The sequence below is a fragment of the Sphaeramia orbicularis genome, chromosome 12, assembly GCF_902148855.1.
Source record: "Sphaeramia orbicularis chromosome 12, fSphaOr1.1, whole genome shotgun sequence".
Lineage (NCBI taxonomy): Eukaryota > Metazoa > Chordata > Actinopteri > Kurtiformes > Apogonidae > Sphaeramia > Sphaeramia orbicularis.
The window spans coordinates 20,019,057-20,045,728 of NC_043968.1; the positions used below are offsets into that span (position 1 = coordinate 20,019,057).

General features: G+C 37.6%; 2 protein-coding genes across 3 annotated transcripts; both read left to right on the top strand.

Moving 5' to 3' along the window:
* The first annotated feature begins 250 nt into the window (after positions 1-250).
* Positions 251-14,391, top strand: dusp11 (dual specificity phosphatase 11 (RNA/RNP complex 1-interacting)). 2 transcript variants are annotated; one of them, XR_003936890.1, is made up of 9 exons: positions 251-597; positions 1,582-1,657; positions 1,757-1,888; positions 1,974-2,097; positions 2,732-2,839; positions 2,950-3,025; positions 3,110-3,241; positions 5,132-6,188; positions 14,381-14,391. XR_003936890.1 is itself a non-coding variant. In XM_030150059.1 (8 exons), exons 1-8 carry the CDS (start codon positions 560-562, stop codon positions 5,568-5,570), a joined length of 1,125 nt encoding a protein of 374 aa, XP_030005919.1. In that variant the 5' UTR covers positions 251-559; the 3' UTR covers positions 5,571-6,780. The 2 variants fall into 2 exon arrangements, 1 of the variants encoding a protein (XP_030005919.1); XM_030150059.1 differs by lacking the exon at positions 14,381-14,391 and having other exon boundaries at positions 5,132-6,780.
* Positions 7,717-24,620, top strand: atp6v1b2 (ATPase H+ transporting V1 subunit B2). The gene is made up of 14 exons (XM_030150058.1): positions 7,717-7,910; positions 8,925-8,980; positions 10,088-10,186; positions 10,723-10,816; positions 10,957-11,034; positions 13,444-13,583; positions 13,891-13,992; positions 17,387-17,484; positions 17,575-17,698; positions 17,806-17,956; positions 18,044-18,126; positions 19,879-19,983; positions 20,070-20,199; positions 22,418-24,620. Exons 1-14 carry the CDS (start codon positions 7,745-7,747, stop codon positions 22,552-22,554), a joined length of 1,563 nt encoding a protein of 520 aa, XP_030005918.1. The 5' UTR covers positions 7,717-7,744; the 3' UTR covers positions 22,555-24,620.
* Positions 24,621-26,672: the final 2,052 nt, after the last annotated feature.

Sequence of the window (26,672 nt, forward strand, 5' to 3'; positions counted from 1 at the left end):
TATAACGCAAAACTATTGCGTTATAACGCAATACTTTTGCGTTATATCGCAATAGTTTTTGCGTTATAACGCAATAGTTTTTGCGTTATAACGCAATAATTTTTATTTTTTGCATGTCCCCTCCCGGGCTCCGTATATTTGTTTTTTATGTATATGAAATTTTCTTTTTATTTATGTCAGAGTTAGCGAAAAAAAAAAAAAAAAAAAAAGTTTGGTGACGTCATCGACGTGCGACGGCAGTTGGTGTTCCCCAACAGACAGTCGCTTGCTGGAACGCGACCGGCTGTGTCGTTGCAGTTTTTGTTCTGTTTACGAGTTTATAGAACTTTGCCGTAACTATGTGGGGGCGCTCATACTAAAATAGCGACACTGCTAAAGTATCGGGTGTGTTTAGTCAACCTAAGACAGCCAGTTTAAGATAGTAGTCGCTGTAGTTAGCTGTAGCTAACGCTGGTTCTTGGCTACACGTGGTGACGTTGGGTGTTTACTTGCAGTGTTTAACCTGAATAATTAAGTTAAAACAGGCGAAGACAAACAACAAGAGAGGAAAACTTTGAAGATGCCTCCATTCAACAAGAGAAATGGCATTCCGGACAGGTAAGCAAAATAAACATACAGTACAGGCCGTCAAAAGTTTCTGAAAAATAGATTTTCAGTTTCGTTTACGTGTAAATGGGAACTCCCTGGACTATCAGAACTACTCCGGCAATGGTTGGTTAATTCAAACAAACTAACCAGTGTCACTAACTAATAAGAGGAAAAACATAGGTCGCAGTTTGTGGTTTGGTTGTGGTTTAACAATATTATGGAAAGAGAAAAAGAATAGACTCCCTGTCTTGGTGGAGATCTGAGTGTTTATTATGGATGAAGCAAACAAACCCCATTTTGTAAAACTACCAGGTATTAAAGGACACAGAGGTTGGTTTGAGATCTTGTTGGTGGTCCTTTTCACTGAATGATGGCCCGGGTTTTGTCAAATTTTACAGTGTGTTGATAACTTCGTCTGAGGATAGGTTTGATCAGACACGAACATGGGGATAATGATTATGTTGAAGACCCATAGTTACATGTCCTGTTTGTGTGCAGGAGTTGAGCCAAGCGCTAAAACCTGCATCGTTAATGGTTGCTGACTACTACTAATGGTTGTATACTAAAATTATATGGCGTGTACATGGTAATATATCAAAATTGGCAAATGATTATTTTCAAAAGGATCCTTTTAGTTTAGTGCTCTCTAGTAATGGTACCTGTTATGTAATATGATGTTAACTATTGCTGTGTGTATTGTTACTTAACATGAACTTAAGGTAGCATTATTATACAGCATTTATGAAAGCTGATATCACTACAAAACCAACTTTAATACTGACCAATGCTGTGTGTATTTCAATTGACTACCAAACTGACAGTCATTTGCGTGACTGAACACCTGTTTAACTCAGCTTCACTCACTATTAAATTCCCATTCAGTAATTATGTTTAGTAACTGTATAATAGGGTTTATATCTCATATGTTTTACAAAAATAAGTACAAAACAAACCTTCACCTTTACCAAACGTTATCTGCTTTTTTCCCAATAGGTGGTTGGATTATAAAGCTGTGGGGAAGCGACTTCCTGGCACTCGCTTCATTGCCTTCAAAGTGCCACTGAAATATGTGAGTTGTCTCCCACGCTGAATGAACTAATTGGTTTGACAGCTTTTTGAGTTCTCTGTTTCATATCAGTGTGCTTAAATGTGTCTGTGGACTTTACAGTCATTAAATTGTCGGCTTCCATGCTCTGATGTCTTTGGGCCTTGGGAACTTCTGGACATATTGAATAAAGAAAACCAAGAACTTGGTTTGATCATTGACCTGACATTCACCACACGTTACTACAAAGTACAGGTACACAAACAAACATGAACTTTGGAGTTTTCTTACTTTAATTTTATATGTGAGAGAAAATAAAATATGCTGTATTTATTTTTAGGATGTACCAGAGTCGCTGCTGTGTGTGAAGATCTTCACAGCTGGTCATGAGGTTCCCAGTGATGCTACCATTCTGAGCTTTAAACGTGCTGTACGCAGGTTCCTACGAGACAATTCTGATAATGGTAAGAGACGCTGGAGGTTTTAAGTCGTCTAGTGACTCTAGGTATTTTAGATCTAGAGAAATGCACATGATGGAGCAGGATAGTAGAAGAAGGATAGTAATACTAGTATCACACATTGCTTCATGGGAACAACAATCGACTTAATTTCAGGCATAATTAGAATGTTCATGTATCAGCAGCATCAGAATTTTTACCTTAATAACACTTGAACGAGGTGCTTCTACAAGAGGAACGGTCCCTGCGGACTAATAACCTTTTCAGGAACCCTGAGAATAAGTCACTGAAAAGTTTGGCTGGTACATTTTCAGCTGCCCACACCCAAATTCATACCCATTTTTCTACTGATATGCATCCAAATTGCATTGCTTTTTTTTAGTCATGTGCACCTGATACTCCTGTTTTGTAAATCATAGAGGATAAAAAATGCAAAATTTACCATCTTTTCCCTATCACTTCTAAAAATATTAGGTTAGAGGATGCTAGGTTAGCTGTTAATAAGTTTTTACTGTAGAAAAGTCCAATTTATGTCCAGGGAAGGAGGATGGTGGAGTACCTCTCAATAGCTATTAAGGTAAGTATACAATACTGCATGTAACAGATAGGAGTCAAAAGTTCACTATTCGTTCCTTTTCAGATAAACTGATAGGAGTCCACTGTACCCACGGCCTGAATCGCACCGGGTATCTGATCTGTAGGTATCTGATAGATGTTGATGGGATGGATCCAAAAGAGGCTGTTGAGTGTGAGTACTTATAGTTAATTATTAAGATTAAATATTTACTATTATTTATTACACATTATGCAGCCAAATGTGTGAATGAGTGGAACGTCTAAAATGTTTTCTGTCATTAGTGTTCAACTCAGCAAGAGGACATGCAATGGAAAGAGAAAACTACCTTGAGGACCTTCAAAGTGGGCCTAAGAGGAGGTAGAATGCAACAGGCAGTCTTTATCTCACTATAGTTGTTGTCATCTATACTTGTAACTAATAATTTAGCCTCGTCTTCAACAGTAATGAAGGAATAGAGGAGTCAGAGCAGGAGCCAGTGAGAGGTTGTGCTGAACAACGACCATCATACACTGAATCAGATTTGGACAGCAGAGAGAAGTGGCAACCATATAGTCACCAGTCCTCCAACCACAGGTGAGGATGACCGTCTACCCCGGTGTTAAGAGAAGGAATCAGATCACAGGATATTTCAGACATAAACTTTCTTCATCAGAAACAGTAGGACTATGTAAGAATTAGGGGTGCAACGGTACACTTCATACAGTTCAGTATGCCCCTAGCAGTTCAATTCAAGCATTTATCGCTGTACTGCTCATTTGTCATTTTCACATGACATTTCTGGACAACATGCGTTTATATTAAAGCTTTCCAAGACGACTCACAGAATTCTACTGTCATTGGTTGGAGTCGGACACGGAGCCCGGCTGAGTGCAGCACACAGTGGCCCAGAGCCCCAGCTGTACGCTGCACCCTGTCCATTTGGTTTAAATGGAACTCGGATCCTGTTCTGAGTAAGGGCTCATTTATGCTCTACATTAAAGACGCAGACGGATACAGGCGGAGCGTTACGTCAGTCACCTGTGTACTTTACGTACGTAATTCTGTCCATTTTCCAGGAGCTTGCGAATCCATAGCTAGATGGAGAATACAGAGCAGTATCACCAGGAACAGTGGAGTCAGTGTTGAGATTTGAACAGAATAATTTCCATAAATAGCAGAACTTTTCAAAGAGCGACTGTGTGAGTTAGGGAAAAACTACCAACATATTTATGACAGTTACACTTCTGAATATCAACATTTGTATCCACATTAGTAAAACCTCCTCTGTCATCACCATGTTTGTTATTATTGACTTTCTTCCTCTCAAAAAACTTTAATCTTCTTCATGGTATTTGGCCAATATAGTAATGAAGAGCGGCGCCCTCTGGTGGATTGATTGAGAAACACTCATTCCAATGTAAAGGAAGTATGAAGACAGTGACGCATGACAATGTTAGAAACAGATGTACCTATTTACGTACATAAAGCGAGAATAAATTAGCCTTATGGCTCTCCATCAGCTCCCAGTTATGTTTTGGCACAGAGCCAGGCTCTGCATCCAAACCATAACATAAACCGTGACTCAAGAACTGCAATACGTACCAAAACTGTGGATAACCTGTACCGTTGCATCCCTAGTAAAAATCCAGGTATGTGTCTTGTTCTGAGGTTTTCAGATACAGCATTCAGCAGAATCAACATTGTTTAATGGGTACAAGATACAGTATATTTACCGCTGGCACTGTTGTGAAGCTTGTACATTCAAAGTGGTGTAATAACACAGTCATTCAGAAACATTGAGTAGGGGAAGTACATAATATTGTCACTAAATTGTTCACTGAATGTGTCAGAATTTGCCTCTGCTCAGATTATGGTTACAGTATTTTTTTGCATCTCACACTGTCCAAAGTTTGTCAGTGGTTTGCACCGCTGCGTATCATTCCAGTCAGTGATGATAATATTTTACACAGAAGTGATCAGATTATCAAAGTGAAAGATTTCCTGTAATTATTCATTCATTCATTCATCTTCTGAACCACTTTGTCTTTGAGAGGGTTGCAGGGGTTGCTGGAGCCTATCCCAGCTACAGCGAAGGTAGGGGTCACCCTGGCCATGTCGCCAGTTTACCGCAGGGCTGACATATAGAGACAAACAACCAATCACACTCACATTCACACCAATGGGTAATTTTAGCTGAACCTATTCACTTATTAATGCATGTCTTTGGTCTGCGGGAGGAAGCTGGAGTACTCAGAAGGAACCCATGCAGACATGAGGAGAACATGCAAACTCCACACAGAAAGGCCTCCCTTTATATAATTCCAAGTCTATTCAAAATCCTATGAACTACTTTATTTGAAGGGGAACCAGGATACCCAGACCCCTACACAGATGAACAGCTTAACCAACTATGGACATTCACAGGCACGACAACACTGATGCTTCTTTTCAACATGCCGTCACCTTTTTTCTTCTTCCAATCAGAAATTCCGATCCAAGAGGAATGGACCACCGCTCACATCACCGACCTCCATATGATGCACCCCGCCACAGTCGACCTTTGCTCCCTCTACCTCCTCCACCCCCTCTTCGTCCACCCACAAGCGCTCCCCTCCCCCTGTACCAATGGACTCCACCTCATCCTGGCAATGAGTGGAGGAGCCCTCCCCACAGAGAGGACAGAGGGTCCAGATACCCCCCACCACATCTTGAGAGGGGCCCTTTACCACCCCACACCCAGGAACATTGGAGGAGAGGCCCTCAGCCCCCTGCGCCTCATCGTCACGCCCTCCCACGCCACCATGCACATTGGACTGATGAGTCTTACGGCAGTGATGGACCCGGGAGGTGGGAAAGGCCCAAAATGAGACCCCCCCACAGATACAACCTCAGAGTGAACCCATACGATAGTTACCCAGGTTAACAAATGTTCCTTGTGTGTAATAAAAGTGGAATCCAGTAAGCACTGAGAACATTCTACAGGTCTATAGACAAGCTTGCTCTTTAACAGAAGGCCATGAGGTGTTTGAGTTTAATATATGTAGCGGTGAATAATGTTCCCACCAGTTGAGGGTTTACATGACATACTTGCTGTTCTGCTATATACGTATTTAAAGGATCAATTCCATAAAGTTACAATCCTGTTTTCCGCAGATCTGTTGTATTTAGTAATTCCTTGTGTATAATATTTCTCCGAGGTGTAAGGACAATGCTTTTGGGAATTTTACCTAGAAAAGTGATGAGTGGGTGCAAGTACATTAAAGTAAGTTATGGTGGATGGAGTGAATATTCTGTCATTTATATCAGGGGTTCCCAAAGTGGGGGTCACGAGATGATTTTCAGAAACCTCTTGATGTGATCCCTGAGATAGTTTCAACTGGTTAAAGGTAGTACTGTTGCACCTGTACTTTAAAGGAAGGGTTTTGCTGTTTTGTGTAAAGAATTATGCACATGCTCCAAACCATCCGACATGCGCAACCGCATTTTTTTTGGATGTAAAGTTTACATCCAAAAAAAATGCGGTTGACAGGTTTCACTACTGGTAGTGAAACCTGTCATACTGATTTTACCCCATTTATTTATCATAAGTAGGATTGTAGGAATAAGTAGGTCAGAAACTGGTCGACACCCCCACCCCTGATGACTCACCGCCACAACTTTTTTATGTTTCAGTCACTTCGTTGATAGAAGGGGTCACCAGGCTCTGGCACCGGTGTTTTGGGGGCTGCGAGTTTAAAAGCTTGGGAACCCCTGACTTATTCAGTCTCAAACACAACCAAGAAGAACTACCAAGAAGAACGATGACCTGGAAAAATCAGAACCTACACAGATCTCAAACACAAGTAAAACATAGACCCTGGCAGTTTATGTTGTGCCTACAAAAAGAATGGAAATCTGTTTTACTTTTTCACTATTTGGTGACCTTAACCACTAAAAGTATGTCACTCATTTGAGCTGTTAATGTGCCTTGTTCATTGATTTTTCAATTATTGAAAATATCCACTCTGCCATAAGAGGAAGTATATAACTTTCTGTGAAGTTTTTACTTGGAGGTATTTTTGTACACATTTTACTTTGATTTTAGTGTAATACATTTGAACCTGGCTTCTGTGCTGTTCTTGTTCAGTCCTCTGTTTGAAGAAGTTGTAGACAGTCATGCATATTTTGCAGTACCAATAATGTGTGCTCAGGTCAACATGTTGGACACGTTGAATGACTTAGGTGTCCAGTACAAATGGTGACAAGGACATGATGTCCTTCACTGGCTTCACACCATATTGTTTTGTATTCTGACAAAGCTGAAGGTTTGACTACCAGTCTTTTTTTTTTTTTTTTTTTTACAGGATTGATATGCGCAGAATCTGAATGAGATCATGTTTGAATTATCTGAATTAACAGCCACCCTGTAGGTTTCAATAAAATGCAATTATAATGTTATCATCTGTACTGATTTTTATTGTGGAAATTCAAACAGAAAAATACTTTGACATTGGTGAGTTGTATTATTGGCATGGAAATCTTTCTTCATTTTTAACTATTTGGTGACCTTAACCACTAAAAGTATGCCACTCATTTACAACATCAACATCCCCATGTTAGAAATGCATGTAAGTGGGATACTACAAAGTTTAATCTCATGAAGTAGCATGTAATAGTTAATGAAAAAAGCTTGAATCTTTATTGTCATTACAAAATTAGTTTTCAACCAAAACATGAACATTATTTACATACTTTTCAGAGAATATTAAAAAAAAAAATAGCAATAATAAAGTAAGTATTAAATTATTTACTTGAATTTACCTAGAATTATTTAAAGTTTTGAAACATCAAACATTCAAATTTTGAGAGTTGGAGACCACATTTTATAAACTCCATTTATGACGCAACAATAAGAATAAGTACAGGCACAAAGACACAGACAGTAAACACTACAGTATGAACTCTGTCATTTCCACACACTTCCTGTTCAGCTCCAGTCACTGATGCTCAGCCAGTCCGCATCCAGCATCCGCGCTCACGAGCCCGCTGGTTTGCTGAGTGCGCATGCGCTGAGGCTGTCACGACTCGGAGTCTGCAGCAGCTGTTGCAGGTGAAAACATGGCGATGAAGGCACTCAGAGGAATGGTGAACGGAGCCATGAGTGAGCTCTCCTCGGCCGTTAGCGGAAACAGACCGACGTCCGCCCCTCCGGCCGCCGCCGCCGCCGCTGCCCGGGAACATGCGATGGCCGTGAACCGGGACTATATAAGCCAGCCTCGACTCAGTGAGTCCCACTGCAGCCTGGAGTGGAGCTGCCAGATGAGCTCTGAACACACTCTGAATACACCAGTCCAGAGATAGGTCTAAACTGGACAAAAACACCATTTTTTAAATTAATCCGTGTAATGTTGCATAATTCCACTAAACTGTCAGTGTTAGAAATAGAGTATAAGGTTTCTGTGAACAGCTGTCATACACTGACTTTTATTCTTTCAGTGAATCAGTCACTGAACTGAAGCCCAGGATGCTGAATCATTTCTTTCTCTTAAATATCTGTGTGTGTGTGTGTGTGTGTGTGTGTGTGTGTGTGTGTGTGTGTGTGTGCAGCAGACTGGTCCTGATGCCACGGTTCATTTTTATTTACTCTGCTTTTACCTCTGTCTGCAGCAGCCTTTGTCTGTTAAAACTGTTTCCACTGGTGTCAACACATATTCAGGGTTCCCACGTGTCCTGGAAAACCTGGAAAATGATTGACCAGTTTTCCAGTCATGGAAAATGAGAAAAAAGGTCAATTGTCCTGGAAATGGTTAAGTTATCCTGGAAAATTATTTATCCTCCCCATGCCATGTGACCTTGTGTGTCTCAACTGAGATGAAACAAAGGACATTGTTTTAAATTGATATATTGAAAATATACAAATATTTTTAGAGGAAGTGCAGGAGAGAAAGTAAGAGAGAAGAGAAAGTTGAGATGGGAATGGTCCAGTTGAACATTGTAACTCCAGTTTGTCAGGCTAATGAAGTACTGAGCTGTAATCTGTGGGTGTGTTTGCATTATTCTAGGATACATTTTTCATAGATAAATTATAGCCATAGACTGCACATCAAATGTCTGAGTAATAAACAGAAACAATCTGGGTAAATGTAAGTTACAACTGTGGAAAAGAACACTTCCAAAGAATGAGGGGCAATGGATTAGTGTATGATGTGATAACTTGTCTTTGTAGCGGCTGAAAATGTCCTGGAAAATAATTTCAGGGACAGAGTTGGAACCCTAATCTTCTTTTCCACATCCACAGCCTACAAAACAGTGTCTGGAGTCAACGGGCCGTTGGTGATTTTGGACCAGGTCAAGGTGAGGATTGTATAGTTTATGAATCAATAGATGCAGGGTTTTCCATCCATGCTTGTCTTTTTTTTCTTTTTTTTTTTTTTTACCTTCCTGCTCTCTGTCTTTGAAGATACATGTCTTTATTCATTGTATTCATTTTCAAAGTACATACATTCTATTATGGTTTGCTGCATTATTATTGGTTGTGCTACATATGATCAGTCAAGATGTCTGTTTACTATTTGCAATAGGGACACAACTCCATATGCTCCAAAGAAATCATATAATTATACCTCACTCATCCTTACAGAGTACATTTTTATGTTCTCCTCTAATCTATAAAGTCGTTACTTGACATAAGAATAACCTGGCCTTTTACAATTTTATTTGCTGAGTCGTGCCATGGTATTCTTGACATAGTGTTTCTTTAGACGGGGATTTTATATCAGATTTGGCCACAATTACCAATCATAAGTAAATAGTAAATAGTCCCTAAAGCACAAAATGTCATCCTCAAAGGTCCACATCTTCAAGAAGATTCAGTTTACTGTCACAGAGAGAGGAAGAAACCAGAAAATACTCACTTTAAAGAGGTTGTGATCACAGAGGTTAGACTTTACTTTTTACAAAAATCAATCAAATTAATTGATGATTAATTTACTACTCACTGAATAATCGATTCGTGGTTAGTGGCCACTCTATTATACACAGATATAGTCTGTTTTAAAGGATTTTAATTCCTTTGTAATTATAATCACTGAATCAACTCTCAAAGACAAGATCCCTTAAACACAATGTGGTTATCTCTATCTTTGCTCTAGTTTAAGCCTCTGTTTTCACAAAGGCTTAAACCAGAGCAAAGATATCATTGTATAGCTTATATTGGTTTTTCCTTTAATTTGTCACATGACTGTAGTCAGACTCAGACTTCTGATGTCTTCTGTTAATTTGCTGATTTTGCTGATTTTACAACATTTTACAGGCTAATTGTAAGTGTTTAGAGAATATCTCTGAGTCAGGATGAAGAGGAGGAATGAAGTGTTGGCTCTGTTCTTGTGGTGGTTTTAAAACCCAGTAACAAGAATCCATGAGATTTGATCTAAACACTGTGGTCTTGCTCCACCCTGACAGTTTCCACGATATGCAGAGATCGTCCATCTCACCCTGCCTGATGGTACCAAGAGGAGTGGCCAGGTGCTGGAGGTCACCGGCACCAAAGCTGTGGTGCAGGTACTGGATCATCACAGATAATGATGAATTTATAGTTTTTTGCAGACATGGTTAAAGGTATGAGTTGCTGTTGCTACATAAATCACTTTCCATCCAAAAGTATCTTCGTCATTGTTAAATTGTATCATGGAAAATGCAGGAAACCATTAAGTGAAGAACTGGAGAAGACAAGGGCCTCATCTGATTTTAATGTCTTAATTGTATTTATTTCCTCACTCGTGTTTTTCCTCAAGTAGAGATGTAAAGAAAAGATTTAAGGAGGTGAGGAAATATGTTTTTAGAGGTTTGAGGAGTTATTCAGGGTCAGTTGAGATGTTTGATGTTTCTTCCATCCCTTAGTTTAGATTATATTCTCCTGGGATCCAGTAAGTAAGAGTTTGGCTTTTTAACATTAAATAATTGTCTTGATTGGAAAAAGCATGATCCAACAGTTTTTTTCAGATAATTAAAAAAAAAATTTATGAAGTGCATCGTTGATGCTCAACACACAAACCCGCTCTGCCTCAGCATCTTTTTTCCTGCTATCCCCTCTGCAGGTATTTGAGGGCACTGCAGGTATCGACGCCAAAAAGACAAGCTGTGAGTTCACAGGAGACATTTTACGGACTCCTGTCTCTGAGGATATGCTGGGTATGAAAGAACCACACACAGCACAGACATTTATTTAATCATAAACCGAGGCTAAAAAGTGACTTTAACTGTGCACCAGCCATGAATGTGTAGATGGAAACGTATGTGGGTCATTTAATAAGATGTGTGTGTGTTTGCAGGTCGTGTGTTTAATGGAAGTGGTAAGCCTATTGACAGAGGACCCGCAGTCTTAGCAGAAGACTTCCTGGACATCATGGGTACATAGATGACTTCTCCTTTAACACTGTCACTGTTTATTACTTTGCCCCCCGAAGGGGAGGCAGGGGGTAGTGTTTCTGCAAAATTTGCAAAACTATTGGTTCCATTCATACCAAATTGGGTTTATAGATTGCCAGTGACCCAGAGTAGATCTGAATACATTTTGGTAAAAGTAGGTCAAAGTTCAAAATTTTTACGAATTTTTTTAAATCTTTTTTTTTCTCTTCTCCCAATTACTTATAATGGGTGGTATTTCTAATGTCTGTAGCAGCAAAACTTTTGGTTGAATTCATTCCAAATTGGGTTTATAGATTGCCAGTGACCCAGAATAGATGTGGTTTCATTTTGGGAACAGTAGGTCAGAGTTTCAGTTTTTTTATGATTTTTTTTTTTTCCAATTACTTGTAATGGGTGGTATTTCACATGTCTGTAGCAGCAAAACTATTGGTTGAATTCATACCAAATTGGGTTTATAGATTGCCAGTGACCCAGAATAGATGTGGTTTCATTTTAGGAACAGTAGATCAAAGTTCAAATTTTTCATGAATTTTTAAAATCTTTTTTCTCTCCCATTTATGGGCAAAATTTCACGTCTATAAAAACATCAATTTTGTTTCAATTTACTTCAAACTTATCACATATATAGAGGCAGTTAATATGCTGACATCACCACACGCATAGACATGATGACATCAGCTGGATCGATGCCAAAATAAGCTACAATACGTGTGAGGGGCGGGGTTTGTTGTGCCTGGCACCACTGGTTCTATTGATTTGTTCTCAACTCTTTAGACATATGTGAAATGTTGGATGATCATTGTATTTATACAATAGCACAGCTCATTGACTTTATAACAAATTATGCTGACATTGCAATAAAGTTTCTTATTGCAAATATTTACATGAAGATACACAAAAACTTATTTATAAATTAAATTATTAGATTTCATTACATGTTTTATATATTTTCTACTCTTTCATGCATGAATTGTCAGTAGACTAGTAGTATTTTGGAATAAAACAGATCCAGTTGGATTTCTTCAGTATCTCATTTCTTTAGTATAATACACTGCTATTCATTGTAGTGGGTTCCATGCATCAACAGTTTAACATGTAATGGTGTTAATATTTTAAGCACAAACACATCCATAAAGCCCTTTTCACAAAGAGAATATATCGCTGCTTTAAAAAAGACATATCATTTCAGTGTAAAATGTAACCGTCCACTGTGGTGAATGTCATGAATCAGTGATTATGTTCTGAGAAACAAGTCACTGAAGCAAAACAACAAAAACCTTCAGGATTAAACTGTGAACACACTTTTCCTTAAACTGTAGGTAATTAGAGAATGTCTTTGTAACCACGTGTTTTGAATTCATTGAATAATATATCAGGATAAGATTTTATTCATTCCATAGTGGGGAAAGTCAAATGTCAGTGTCATTTACAGTAAAGTGAGTGTAACAAACATTACAAAACACAGTTAAGACAATTAAGAGTTATTACTGCAAATAATGTAGCTTTAATTAAAGACTGAGCAGGTGGTGCCAGGCACAACAAACCCTGCCCCTCACACATATCGTAACTTATTTTGGCATCGATCCAGCTGATGTCATCATGTCTATGTGTGCACTGATGTCAGCATATCAGTTACCACTATATATGTGCCAAGTTTGAAGTAAATTGAAACAAAACTGATGTTTTTATAGACATTTGAAATTCCAACCATTGTAAGTAAATGGGAGAAGAAAAAAGATTTTAAGAATTCATAAAATATTTAAACTTTGACCAACTTTTCCCAAAATGTAATCACATCTATTCTGGGTCACTGGCAATCTGTAAACCAAAATTTGGTATGATTTCAACCAATACTTTTGCTGCTACAGACATGAAATTTCTCCCATTATAAGTAAATGGAAAAAAAAAGATTACTTTTACCAAAATGTAATGACATGTATTCTAGGTCTCTGGTAATCTATAAACCCAGTTTTGGTATGACTTCATCCGATTGTTTTGCTGCTACAGACATTTGAAATTTCACCCATTATAAGTAAATGGGGAAGAAAAAAGATTTTAAAAATTTCTAAAAAAAATGTGAACTTTGACCTAGTGTTCCCAAAATGTAAACAGATCTATTCTGGGTCACTGGCAATCTGTAAACCAAATTTGGTATGAATTCAACCAATAGTTTTGCTGCTAGAGTGTTAACAAACAAACCGAACCAAAAACACTACCCCTTGCCTCATTGGAGGGTAAATAATTGTCCACTGCAGTAATATCATGCATGAAAGGGTTAAATAAATAGAGGCTAAATGAAAGCCTCTGTTGTGCTGTAATCATTAGTCATCCCCTAATGTCATGTATATGATCATGTGCACTTGTGTGTGTGTGTGTGTTTTTTTTTCCAGGCCAGCCTATTAACCCTCAGTGCCGTATCTATCCCGAGGAGATGATCCAGACGGGAATATCTGCCATTGATGGCATGAACAGCATCGCCAGGGGGCAGAAAATCCCTATCTTCTCTGCTGCAGGTCTTCCACACAATGAGGTCTGCACACTGTCATAATCAGATGTGTTGAACACTGTGTGTTGTACACCCAATCCACTTTTTAATTACTTGCTATTTCAATTTCCTGACCAGTAAGCTTTGTGTGCCAGACCCTTAAGGCTGAATCCTAATTAAACTTAATGAATAACATTTGTTAATTAGGTGTTCATTTTAATTAATTATCTTTGATTTAATTAAAAAAAAGCCTTTGATACTTCTCATTAAATTAGACTAAATATGAATACACCATTGTGTTCTCGTCCCCGTTCTGTCTTGTTTTACTTATTTCCTCTGTGGTCTGTGACAGATTGCAGCTCAGATCTGTCGACAGGCGGGGTTGGTGAAGAAGTCCAAAGATGTCATGGATTACAGCGAGGACAACTTCGCCATTGTTTTTGCAGCTATGGGGGTGAGCATGTTTTTGTGTTGAATCTTGGAAGTCTAAAGTAAGCTGATGTAAGCTGTTGTAATTCAGGAAGGAGTTGTAAATGTTTGTTTATAAGCTTTGTTTGTAGTGCTGCATGGTTTTAATTAAATGTAGAAATTTAAATGTTTATAAATATTAATATAAATAGCAGATTTCTGTTTTTTTATATATTTGCTGTTTCACAAGTGTAGGCTATATTTTCTACTTTCTGTCTTCCCTGCACTTTATTTATTTATTTTGTTTTCTGCTGTCAGTTGAAAAAAATCTCCATTTCCCTATCTTATCTTATCTTATCTTATCTTATCTTATCTTATCTTATCTTATCTTATCTTATCTTATCCAACAGAAATAGATTAACATTGACACTGAGCCTGTTTACATGACCACAAAAATCTGACAACTGGGAGTAATCACATAATTATAATTATCAGATATGACGTATTTACATGCACTTCAGAAATACGATAAGTGAAAAACCCTGGTTTACATGTTTCAACTTCCCGTCATTGTCTTCTGCTCATCTTGTGACTTCTTAACTTCTGTTTTCTACAATTTTTTCTTTACACATGGGCAGATATTAAAGAATGAAATAAATCAGATTAACAGGTATGCACAAAGACATTGGAGTATTGGAAATAAATCTGATAACTGCCATTATCTGATAAAGAATATCACATTGTACTGTTCACATGTACATACGTCAATAATCTGATGATGCCAGAAATTAATATTGATAAATTTTTTTTGTGTGTGTGTATGTAAATGGACTCATTGATTTGCACCACCATAGGCTGTCTGTCTGTTATATGAAAGTGACATCAGTCGAGGGACATGATTTTGCTTCTGTGACACATGTTGCTTCCATCATCCATAGAAAAGAGAACATAGTTTTTATAGCAGATGGAGTTTGACAGTGGTTTGTCATACTGAACAACACCTTCAACAAGATCACTAGAATGATGACGACTTAAACACAAAGTAGGCTTTTGGACTCCATAAAAAGACAGAAATCTAACAAGTGGTGCCAGGCACAACAAGCCCCACCCCTCACACATATTGCAGCTTATTTTGGCATCGATCCAGCTGATGTCATCATGTCTATGCGTGTGCTGATGTCAGCTTATCAATTGCCTCTGTATACTGTACAGGGTGGGGAAGCAAAATTTACAATATTTTGAGGCAGGGATTGAAAGACAGTGTATGACCAATTAGTTTATTGAAAGTCATGAGAATTTATTTGCCACAAGAAAATTTACATAATAGAAAATGTTTTTATTACCTCCGCCAAGGAGGTTATGTTTTTGCCAGGGTTTGTTTGTTTGTTTGTTTGTCTGTCTGTCTGTCTGTTTGTCTGTCCGTTAGTGTGCAACATAACTCAAAAAGTTATGGACAGATTTTGATGAAATTTTCAGGGTTTGTTGGAAATGGGATAAGGAAGAAATGATTAAATTTTGGTGGTGATCGGGGGTGGGGGGGGCCCCGGGGGGGCCCATTTCCAACAAACCCTGAAAATTTCATCAAAATCTGTCCATAACTTTTTGAGTTATGTTGCACACTAACGGACAGACAAACAGACAGACAGACAAACAAACAAACAAACAAACAAACCCTGGCAAAAACATAACCTCCTTGGCGGTGGGGGGGGGCGGGGCCCACAGGGGGGGCCACTGATCAGCCTTGGCGGAGGTCTGCGCTCTCCGAGTGCTTCTAGTTCTATGTGTCCTCCTCCTTTCTCAATAACTGCCTTCACACGCTTCCTGAAACTTGCGCAAGTGTTCCTCAAATATTCGGGTGACAACTTCTCCTATTCTTCTTTAATAGTATCTTCCAGACTTTCTCGTAATAGTTTTGCTCATAGTCATTCTCTTCTTTACAGTCTTTATGGAGTCTTTATGGAGTCTTTATATAAACAGTCTTTATGGACACTCCAACTATTTTTGAAATCTCCTTTGGTGTGACGAGTGCATTCAGCAAATCACACACTCTTTGACGTTTGCTTTCCTGATTACTCATATGGGCAAAAGTTTCTGAAAAGGTATGGATAATAGTGTTAGGTATGATTATGACATCAATATATGTTTGGTTTGAAAACAATTGACGTAGTGCCTGCTGAGAAAAAACAACTAAATGTTCATTGTAAATTTTGCTTCCCCACCCTGTATGTGACAAGTTTGAAGTAAATTGAGTTAAAATTGATGTTTTTTTTTTTTTTTTATATATAGACATTTGAAATTTCACCCATTATAAGTAAATGGGAGAAAAAAAAGATTTAAAAATGCATAAAAAATGTGAACTTTGACCTACTGTTCCCGAAATGTAATGGCATCTATTCTGGGTCACTGGAAATCTGTAAACCCAATTTGGTATGAATTCATCCAATTTTGGTGCTGCTAAAGATGTGAAATTTTACTCCTTATAAGTAAAGGGGGAAAAAAAAGATGTAAAAAATTCATAAAAAATTTTTAACTTTGACCTACTGTTCCCAAAATGTAATCACATCTATTCTGGGTCACTGGTAATACATAAACCCAATTTGTTTTGAATTCAACCAATAGTGTTGCTGCTAGAGCGTTAACAAACAAAGAAACAAGGAAACCAAACCAAAAACAATACCCCTTGCCTCCCCTTTGGGGGGCGGGGTAATAAAAAGTTTCGCAGCAGTAGTTGTAGTTTGTCCATGAAGGGATGGTTAAAATATTTTGGCATCACTTTTATTCACACTCAGTTCTGGCTAACTGAGGAATACAAGCTGAACATTTATTCTTGTTTTCGCTCTGAAAATTATGGCTTTTTAAATCAAGATTTCTCCTTTAAATAATCACTTGCTACTTTACAGTGGGTTTCATTCTTACAGCTGTGGGTTAATGAGAATGAAGTTTGCATGAGGTAACACAAAAAATAACAGCAAAGATAAAGGTCTCTGCAGCTATATGTATGTTATATATAGATATACACAGCAGATGCGATGACACATGTCTGTAAATTAGTGTCTATGGATGTTATTGCCTGTACTTGTTTGAGGAAATGCAAAAGAAAAAGTTGACTTAGTCTTTATATAAAGCGACAGAATTTAAACTGATGTACAAGCTGGACAGAGTTAATTGGCAGCATATTGTATCTTTAGTGGTGTGTGAAATCCTGAAGAACATCGACTTCATTAAAGACTGACAAAGTAGTTAATGCAATTAAAATACATCACAGATGTTTCAACAACTCACCAGATGTCACATCAGAGTTAATACAAAAATAGATTTAAAGTTTGAAGAAAGTTTGTTTGTGATTTATTTCCAAGATGGTAAATATAAAATGGTTATTCTCTCTAGAGTTAAAAATGGACCAAGCAAATCAAACAGGTTTTCTTTTTTTCTACCACCAGGTAAACATGGAGACAGCCAGGTTCTTCAAGTCTGACTTTGAGGAGAATGGTTCGATGGATAACGTCTGTTTATTCCTCAACTTGGCCAATGACCCCACGTACGCTCACCACGCACTAATCGGCTAAAATAGACACATCAAAAGTGTGGGACGTAGGTTTTCATTTCATGTAACTGTTTTATTGTGCAGCATTGAGCGAATCATCACACCTCGCTTAGCTCTGACATCGGCTGAGTATCTGGCTTATCAGTGTGAGAAGCACGTCCTCGTCATCCTCACTGACATGAGCTCGTATGCAGAGGCGCTCCGAGAGGTGAGACTTAATGTACCTATTCTGCAATAACAGCTGCAAATTGGAAATGAATCATGCATTTCCTGTTTGCTCTCCATCACTTACTCACCCAACAAACCTCCTATCAGGTATCTGCTGCCAGAGAGGAAGTGCCAGGCCGACGGGGCTTCCCTGGATACATGTACACTGATCTGGCCACCATCTACGAGAGAGCTGGCAGAGTGGAGGGACGCAACGGCTCCATCACCCAGATCCCAATCCTCACCATGCCCAATGATGGTACACACAGATGCAAGGATGCAGTCATTCTTTTAATACCTGTTTTTTTGTTGTGTTTTTTTTTACATTGGTTACTTGTGCTTTCAGACATCACTCATCCGATTCCTGACTTGACTGGATACATCACAGAGGGACAGATCTATGTGGACAGACAGCTGCACAACAGACAGGTATTAAATGTGCAGACACAGTGACTAAACTCCTCTTTTTTAACATCTATGCAGTATTTGAGTATTTGAGCAAAGGTCAGACCGTTAATTGTTGTGGTTGGAATAGTGTAAACACTTTAGACCCGGCTGTGAAAAAAACCTTCATTACAAACAACAAACCCCGCCCCTCGCACATATTGTAGCTTATTTGGCATCGATCCAGCTGATGTCATCATGTCTATGTGTGTGCTGATGTCAGCATATCAATTGCCTCTATATACGTGGTAAGTTTAAAGTTAACTGAAACAACATTTATGTTTTATAGACATTTGAAATTTTGCCCATTATAAGTAAATGAGGAAAAAAAAAGATTTAAAAATTTAAAAAAAAATTCAGAAACAAGCTATCAGTTAGATATTTTGCAGAGTGATGTCTAAAATTAATCTCTATATCTCTGCAACGTTTGAAGTAAATTGAAACAAAACTGATGTTTTCATAGACATTTGAAATTTCACCCATTATAAGTAAATGGGAGACAAAAAAAATATTTTAAAAATGCATAAAAATTTTAAACTTTGATCTAGTTTTCCCAAAATGTAATGACATTTATTCTGGGTCACTGGCAATCTATAAATCCAATTCGGTATGAATTCAACCAACAGTTTTGCTGCTGCAGACGTTTAAAATTCGCCTATTATAAGTAATTTTTTTTTTTTTTTTTTTATTGTACTATTTTGTACATTGCACTGTATACACTGGCATTGACGAGATGTGTGTGCGATGTATTGCTGTGTGATAAAGAAGGAGGTGGACGTGTGAGGGAATGAATGTATGGATGGTGATATGTGAGAGATGCATATTTTGTTTTTATATGTTGTTTTTATTATATATTTTATAGTTATTAATACTGTTTATTACTATTGCTATTTTTTGAGTCCGTATCCTGATAGTGCACCTGAATTTCATTGTACATTCTGTATAATGACAGTAAAAGTATCTTATCTTAAAAATAGTTTAAAAATTCATAAAAAATTTTAACTTTGACCTACTGTTCCCAAAATGTAACCACATCTATTCTGGATCACTGGCAATCTATAAACCCAAACTGGTATGAATTCGACCAATAGTGTTGCTGCTAAAGTGTTAAAAAAACAAACAAACAAACAAACCGAGTCAAAAAGAATACCCCTTTCCTCCCCTTCGGGGGGTGGGGTAATAATAGCCTAAAGCAGGTCAGGTCAACTGTGACTGGTCTCATTGCCATTAATCACCTTTGCATTGACTTCCATTGAATTGTTTTCTAAGACCAGGTATTTCTGTCAGACATTGAAATATTCCTGTACTTTTTGAAGACAGACACTTAAAGATGGTTCAGTGAGAAAAACACACTCACAAATGTTCCTGTAGGAATGTGAGTCAGCAGGTGCAGCCGTCGCTTACAATAGTTGATTTAATTCATCAACAGATGGCAAGGTTTGAGTATACACACTTGACGTTGTCACTAAAATGAAACGGAAATAACAAAAGAGTTAAAGGTTACTTGACATATTCTTCCTATGCATTGTTTTGCTACTGGAAAAGGTCCAAAAGAAAACCAGGACTGTAGCAGCTGGGAGTGGAAATGAAATGGAAAAAAAATGACATCCAGTTAATTTTCATTGTTGCTATGAGCAGTTGGTGACATTTGTCTACTATGTGGGGTTGTAAATCAGCGGCTGCAGTGATTGTACACCTGCTCTTTCACTGATTCAAATTCTATCTTCCCATGGTTAGATTTATCCACCCATCAACGTTCTGCCCTCTTTATCTCGTCTGATGAAGTCAGCCATCGGCGAAGGCATGACCCGCAGAGACCACTCGGACGTTTCCAACCAGCTTGTAAGTCCACAAACACCTGTTCAGACTTCATATTGTGCTACTTTGAAATCCCTTCCTAAGACGTGTGTTGTATGTGTTGTGTGCAGTATGCGTGTTATGCCATCGGGAAGGACGTGCAGGCCATGAAGGCGGTGGTGGGAGAGGAGGCCCTGACGGCTGATGACCTGCTCTATTTGGAGTTCTTGACCAAGTTTGAGAAGAATTTCATCTCTCAAGGTACAATAAGACACAACATATTATAACACAACTGTTGTTAACTGTTTTTTTAATCAAGTCAGAGATGTTTCCATAAAAGCAGGGGTTAAATATGCGATTAACAACTTTCTGTTAGATCTGACTCTACTCTGTCGTTGGACACTGAAGCAAAATACATCTTGTGATATTCTAGCTTTACGTTTCCACAGCAGCATTAAATACTATCAGGTCATCAATATATACAGTCAAATTCATCAGTATTTGGACAGTGACATGAATTTTACAGTTTTGGCTCTTTATACCATCACAGTGGATCTGAAATGAAGACCCATCAAGATGTGATTTAAGTGTGGACTTTCAGCTTTAACCTTTCATAGGGCAGTCACTGAAATGCTCTGAAATTCAACTTTTCAACCTTAGTGTGTTTTTGGACATCGTCATCTGCCTCCTTGTCGGTTGATGTGACAACCCTCTCTCTCCTTTTGCCATAAAACATCTGAGCAGCACTCACTAAAAAGTAAACACATGCAATGAAACAACTGTTACAAGGTTATAAACTGAAAAAAATCACTCATATTCACTATTTACAGCTTCAAAATTTGCATAAAATCTCTTTGAATCACTTAAAAATCCAACATGCATGTTGACTTCACTGAGGCACGGGATTGGCCCCATATTTAATGTTTCCAGAAATTACCAAAAATTGTCACTTGCCCGATAAACTGTTAATTCCAGTTCTTCAATAAAAATATTACATGAGCTGTTTAGGGATTACAACCATTTTATTCCTAAAGTCCCTGCATTTTCAAATATCACAGTATATTACACTATAGCAGTGTTTTTCAACCTTAGGGTTGCAACCCCACATGGGGTCGCCTGAAATTTCGAATAATTGATTAAAAATAAATTCCTAATAGAAATGTATGGTGAATTGAGAGAGATAATCCCAATACATAAAAGACATGACAAACTGTGAAGCTGAAACTGAAGCAGTGTGGTACTGTTTATCTGTCAAATGTTCATTGTGGTCAGTTTCAGATGCTGCAGCTCTTTCATAATTCATAATTTGAGTTCTTGTTTGTTCAGTATTAATTGTCAGCCTTGTAAATCCAAGCTGGACTGACTGTACATATCCTGACCAAGGAAAATAAAATTCTCCCTTTGTACAGTAATCTACACCTGGCTTTTCTGCCCCTGCTTGTGTGTACAGCGACCAGCATGGCAGATAGACAACAGGCCTCCCAAGAAAAGCCGGACACCGAAACTTCTCTTCAAAGCTTTTACTGGAGATTTTACTGTAAAACTGTAACATACATACAAAACATGTCTCAGTTACATTCATTTCTCCAGCACATAAACATAGGATTATACACTCAAATGAATAAGAAAAGACCGCTAGCTCGATGCTAACACAAATGGGAAAACCCATAAACATGCTAACGATTACCATTTACAGATCAATTTAAGATTTATAACGTCTTTTAATCTAGCAATAAAAGTTCACATCAGAGACAGATTCTACTATTTGTTATCATAACAACTGAACATAAAATACTCACAGACAAACGTTCTTTCTGGAGATACAACAGAATGAGGAAACGTGTCTGCTCTTTCCTTCCAATGTCCTCACTGGCTACGGCAACACCGAAAGTACAAAACACACAAATGCAACCCCCTACGACCACCAGAGGACCCCCTTTGCTAACTTTTTACAACAGAACATCACACCTGGCTTTTCTGCCTCCATCCATAATAATATACATTATATAGACTAAATGTCATCTAAAATTAATGTTTATTTGCAACATAGTATAGCAAATTATTACATGATCAAAAACAAATTAATTTTAGCAGAAATAAAAAAAAGTCTCCGTTTTGAATGTTTGGGGTCACCAGAAATATGTAATGTTAACATGGGGTCATGAGCCATGCACTATAGCAAGCAAAACTGTTTTTATCCAGCACATTTCATCCCAAATAGAAGCACCCCATGTTCCATAAAATGTCAAATATGAAGTGTACACACTACAGCACTGAATAGATTTGATTTTCCCAAAATATGATCCTGTTCCCACTTAAACAGGTGTAGAGGAGTCAGGATGAGCCCGACTGATCCTAGACACTGGAAACAGATGCTTTCAGCTCATATAGTCCTGTCAAGCACTCAAGCGGTAAAAAAAATTGTACAAAAGCTCATCGGTTACAATCATTTCAGATGTTCTCGTCTTTGTGCATGCAGGTGCCTATGAGAACAGGAGTGTGTTCGAAACTCTGGACATCGGATGGCAGCTCATGAGAATCTTCCCCAAAGAGATGCTGAAGAGGATCCCACAGAGCACTTTAGCCGAGTTTTATCCCAGAGAAGCTAAACATTAAGAACCCAAAGATAGTAACACACTCGTGTATCCAACCCAATCCCACTGCTTCCATTTGTTTCAGTGAAATGTCACTGTCCATATGTGGTGTTGTGCTGTCACATGGTACATATGAAGTGATGCTGTAACAATCCTGACACTCATGGCAGTCATATGGCCTCGACTACGCACCATTCCTGCTAAAAATGTGCACAAGCAGAAGGGGTGAGGAAGGTATTATACTACTGAATGCAGAGGAAGGCAATGGAATGTCCTCTACATCGATGGTGAAGACGTTGAAATGTCTTTAATTTCTTATTTTTATTAATATGCTCTTATTACAGGGGCTGACAGGACACCACAGGTTCTTGTCATTTCCGTTTTCAAATAATAGACAGAATTAAGAATGCAAAAATGACACGATTTGCATAAAAATAGGAGTTAAAATGAACACATTCGACTCTGGAGGATTAAGTACTGCCACTGTAATAATTGGCATGAATAACTGAAAGATTTGAAAGTTTTACATTATTTCATATTTTCTGAATTATACAGGATTAAATTAAATGAAAGAGTTGGACTTTAAGATGCATTATGTATAAGGCAAATTACAGGTGGAAAAGTAGATGATTTTAGACGCCTGAAGGTGATGTCTGATATTTTTGCAGTAGTTTTATGTTACAGTTAGTCACTTTCAAATGTATTACATCAATAACCACAAACTATTACTGTATTCTTATTATTTAGTAGGTTTTTGCGCTGTATTGTTCATTTTAGTGAACTGTGAGTATGTGGTGCAGTAACTCTATGCCTGATGTTTTTATTGATTTATAAAGTTAAATATGTTCAGCTGTTTACCTTGGGATTAACATCATATCATTCTTTAACACAAGATGACATAGAAAAACAAGTCGAAGTTATGATACGCTCAGAGAACTGCAAGCATATCCAAATTAAACATTAGTTTTTTTCACTGCAGTATCATAGGAAACAATCTGTTTCCTAAAATACTGTCTGCCAAACTCTACATCTAGAGGGACGATATCAGTTCTTACACACATGTCCTTAATTTAGACCTAAGCAACTGTTCGGATATTGTTTCCTGATGAAACATTCCACTTTCTAAAAAGCTGTATTTTTATTTAAGCTTACTAAGGCCTTTTAGCCTTTTGAGAAGGTGTGATTGTCTTCAAGTGAAAGCCTCATTTATTCTGTGGTCAGAAGTCACAACATAAAAGCTTAAGCTACATTCCCGTAAACACCATGAGCTGTTATTTTGCTCAGTAAATCTACAATAGGTGAACATTAATCTGTCTTAAAAACAGCAGCCTCGGTCACATGCATGATTAAGTGTCTTAAGCCTGGAGATTAGTCGTACAGACAGGTGTGTGTGTGTGTGTGTGTGTGTGTGTGTGTGTGTTGTTGCTCATTAGGCCCCTGCAGGTATCGTTAAATTTCAGTTTTTGAGTGGTCAGTAGATGTTCCTGTGCTTGTTCGTTACCATACGACTGGGAGCCTTTTGACAGACTGTCATGTCCTGCCATAAGCTCTAAGGCCTTGTTAGGAGGAGTGTGATGTTGACATTATACCTTTGCTTTGATATAAGTGAACAGAGCAGCTGCCTTTCAGGAAAGCCATGTCGGTTGTGGGAGAAACGGAAGAAACAGAAATTTTATGAATAATTCCGAAGTATCCTACGTGCTTCAAATGAAATGTCTGTTACTATTTGATGTTGTGTTTTTTTTCAGATGTGTCTCATGTTTACACCCTAAAGCCTGACATAAGCATTCTTTGTTGTTTATGTTCTTTTTATTCTAGTGCCAACAGCTTGAAGTGATGATTACTTTGTGATGTTTCCTCAGTTTTCTGTGTACGTCTGATGGTTTAAATTGTCAAACAGCTACTTTATGAACTCATCAGCCTTGACTGACAGGCAAAGCCATTACCCTCTTAGCTTAATGTCTTTAAATAATATATTTCTGCATAAACAGTGTGTGTATATTGAGATTGCATGCATTGTTACTGAATGTTTCATTTTGGTGCCTCAAGTCTCATGTCATATGAAATAAAAGCTGCTGTCTGTCATGATTTGTTTATTTGATTGCCCTCTACACTTACGTTGATGAATACATACGTAAATGAACGTAATATAATAAAGACAGTCGCTAGGAGCTATCATCAAGGTGTTTTTGGATTTGCTCAGAGTATTTTAGCACATTTTGGCTAACTTTCAAGGTGTCCAAAAACTCAGTAAAAAAGCAAACATATGTAAGAGGTGAAATAAATAATGTCATAATGTTCACACATGAGACTGCAACTTTCACCAACATGCAAAATTACAGGTGTATCTCAGCTAGATCCACAACAAAGGTCAAAGTGGAGGATGCAACGAAAAAATCCAAATCTTACCAAGTGTGTTTTTCTCATTTCTGGTCAAACTATCTCATCACACTTAAAATAAGACACCTAAAGAGTAACTTTTCAGTGAGATATAAGAATAATTCAAGATTTTTTTTTTTTTTTTTTTTTTGCTTAATTCAAGATTTTTTTTTTTTTTTTGCCTAAGTCAAGATTTATTTATTTATTTATTTATTGCTTATTTCAAGATTTTGTTGGTTTTTTTTTTTGTTGCTTAATTCAAGATGGTAAGATTTCTTTAAATAAGATTTTCAAGATCTATTGTGTAAAAATAAGTTCTTATATCTCACTGAAAAGTTACTCTTTAGGTGATTATGTCTTATTTTAAGTGTGATGAGATATTTTGACTAGAAATGACAAAAATACACTTGGTAAGATTTAGATTTTTTCAGGTGATGTTAGTGTTATGACCATAATAATCAACACAGATTGGTTTGAGTCTTTTTTTGTTTGTTTTGTTTATCTGTTTTTTGTTTATTTGTTTCCTTCTTTTGGTGTTCTGTTTGATATGTGAGTGTTTATGTGGATGTGTTTGTGGGGATGCCACCTGGATGGGGTGGGGGGCAAGTTCACAACTTTTGTGAGAAATGCTTTAATGATGTCAATGTTGTTGTTTTGGAAAAATGATAAATAAAGTTTTGAATAAAAACAAACAAAAAAGGAACAACCTGGCATGGCAGTCTTCATTAGCAACAGACCAGAGATCCAATACCAAACAAATTTACAGTTGAACACAACAGAGTCTACAACACTAGTCTTTTTATACAACTACAACTAGAATTTACTACTTTTTCTGTCATGTGTGACTTTGAAGAACACAATCTCTCAAGACAGGATAAATCACTCCAACTGAAAGAGCAAAGAAGTCTGATAACAAAGGACATAAAGAACACCACCTCTCAGAAATGACAAAGGTGAGTGGACGGTAACCACAGTAACTAGACCTGCAGCTGTGGAGATGCTCTGACCCAGTCATCAGTAGTACCACATGGACCTGGTCAAAGTCACACAGTTTCTTATGTTGCTTATTTTTCTGCTTTCAACACATCAGCTTCAAAGACTAAATGTTCACTTCCTGCATAATATACCTGTAAGGCCCAGAAGTTAAGGTCATTTATGTTGATGAAATGTAAGGTGTAACAGTGAAGTAAATTACAGGGAATAAGTTAATTCATGTATATTTGTTAAAAAAATATTTTGACAGTGTTTACCCTATTAACTACTTACATTTATGTTTGTAGAATTATTATTTACACATTGACACATTTAAATATTCTCATTTGTAGTACACAAGCAGCTGAGATAATCTGTTAAATCTGCCTTTCTAAATCACTTACATTTACTGATCTAAGTACTGCCAGCTCCTGATTGGTTAGTTCAGTCATGTGAGGAGATGTGTCAGGAAGTGTTGTGGTGGTAGTTTAATTGTCGTGTGTTAAAAGTAAAGCATTGTTCAAGAAGAAATCCATCTCCGTCCTGCTGTCTAATTTTATAAAGAATGAACCATTAACCACAAATGAACCCTCATGTTTATGTTTATGCATTTGGCAGACGCTTTTTTCCAAAGCGACTTACAGGGGAAAACCAATTAAATCACTCAATCAAATTTTATTTATATAATGCCAGATCACAAAAAAGTTATCTCATGACTCTTTATATATAGAGTTGGTCAAAACCAGACTCTAAGCCAGTTTACAGAAACCCAACAGAATCCTCCAGGAG

Bases quoted from the DNA above. Each gene is read 5' to 3' on its own strand.
- dusp11 (XM_030150059.1), top strand. From the start codon at position 560: ATGCCTCCATTCAACAAGAGAAATGGCATTCCGGACAG. The intron at 1,658-1,756 runs GTGAGTTGTCTC...TGGACTTTACAG, and splicing joins TCAAAGTGCCACTGAAATAT to TCATTAAATTGTCGGCTTCC. The intron at 3,242-5,131 runs GTGAGGATGACC...TCTTCCAATCAG, and splicing joins CACCAGTCCTCCAACCACAG to AAATTCCGATCCAAGAGGAA.
- atp6v1b2 (XM_030150058.1), top strand. From the start codon at position 7,745: ATGGCGATGAAGGCACTCAGAGGAATGGTGAACGGAGCCATGAGTGAG. The intron at 18,127-19,878 runs GTATTAAATGTG...TCCCATGGTTAG, and splicing joins GACAGCTGCACAACAGACAG to ATTTATCCACCCATCAACGT. The intron at 20,200-22,417 runs GTACAATAAGAC...TTGTGCATGCAG, and splicing joins GAAGAATTTCATCTCTCAAG to GTGCCTATGAGAACAGGAGT.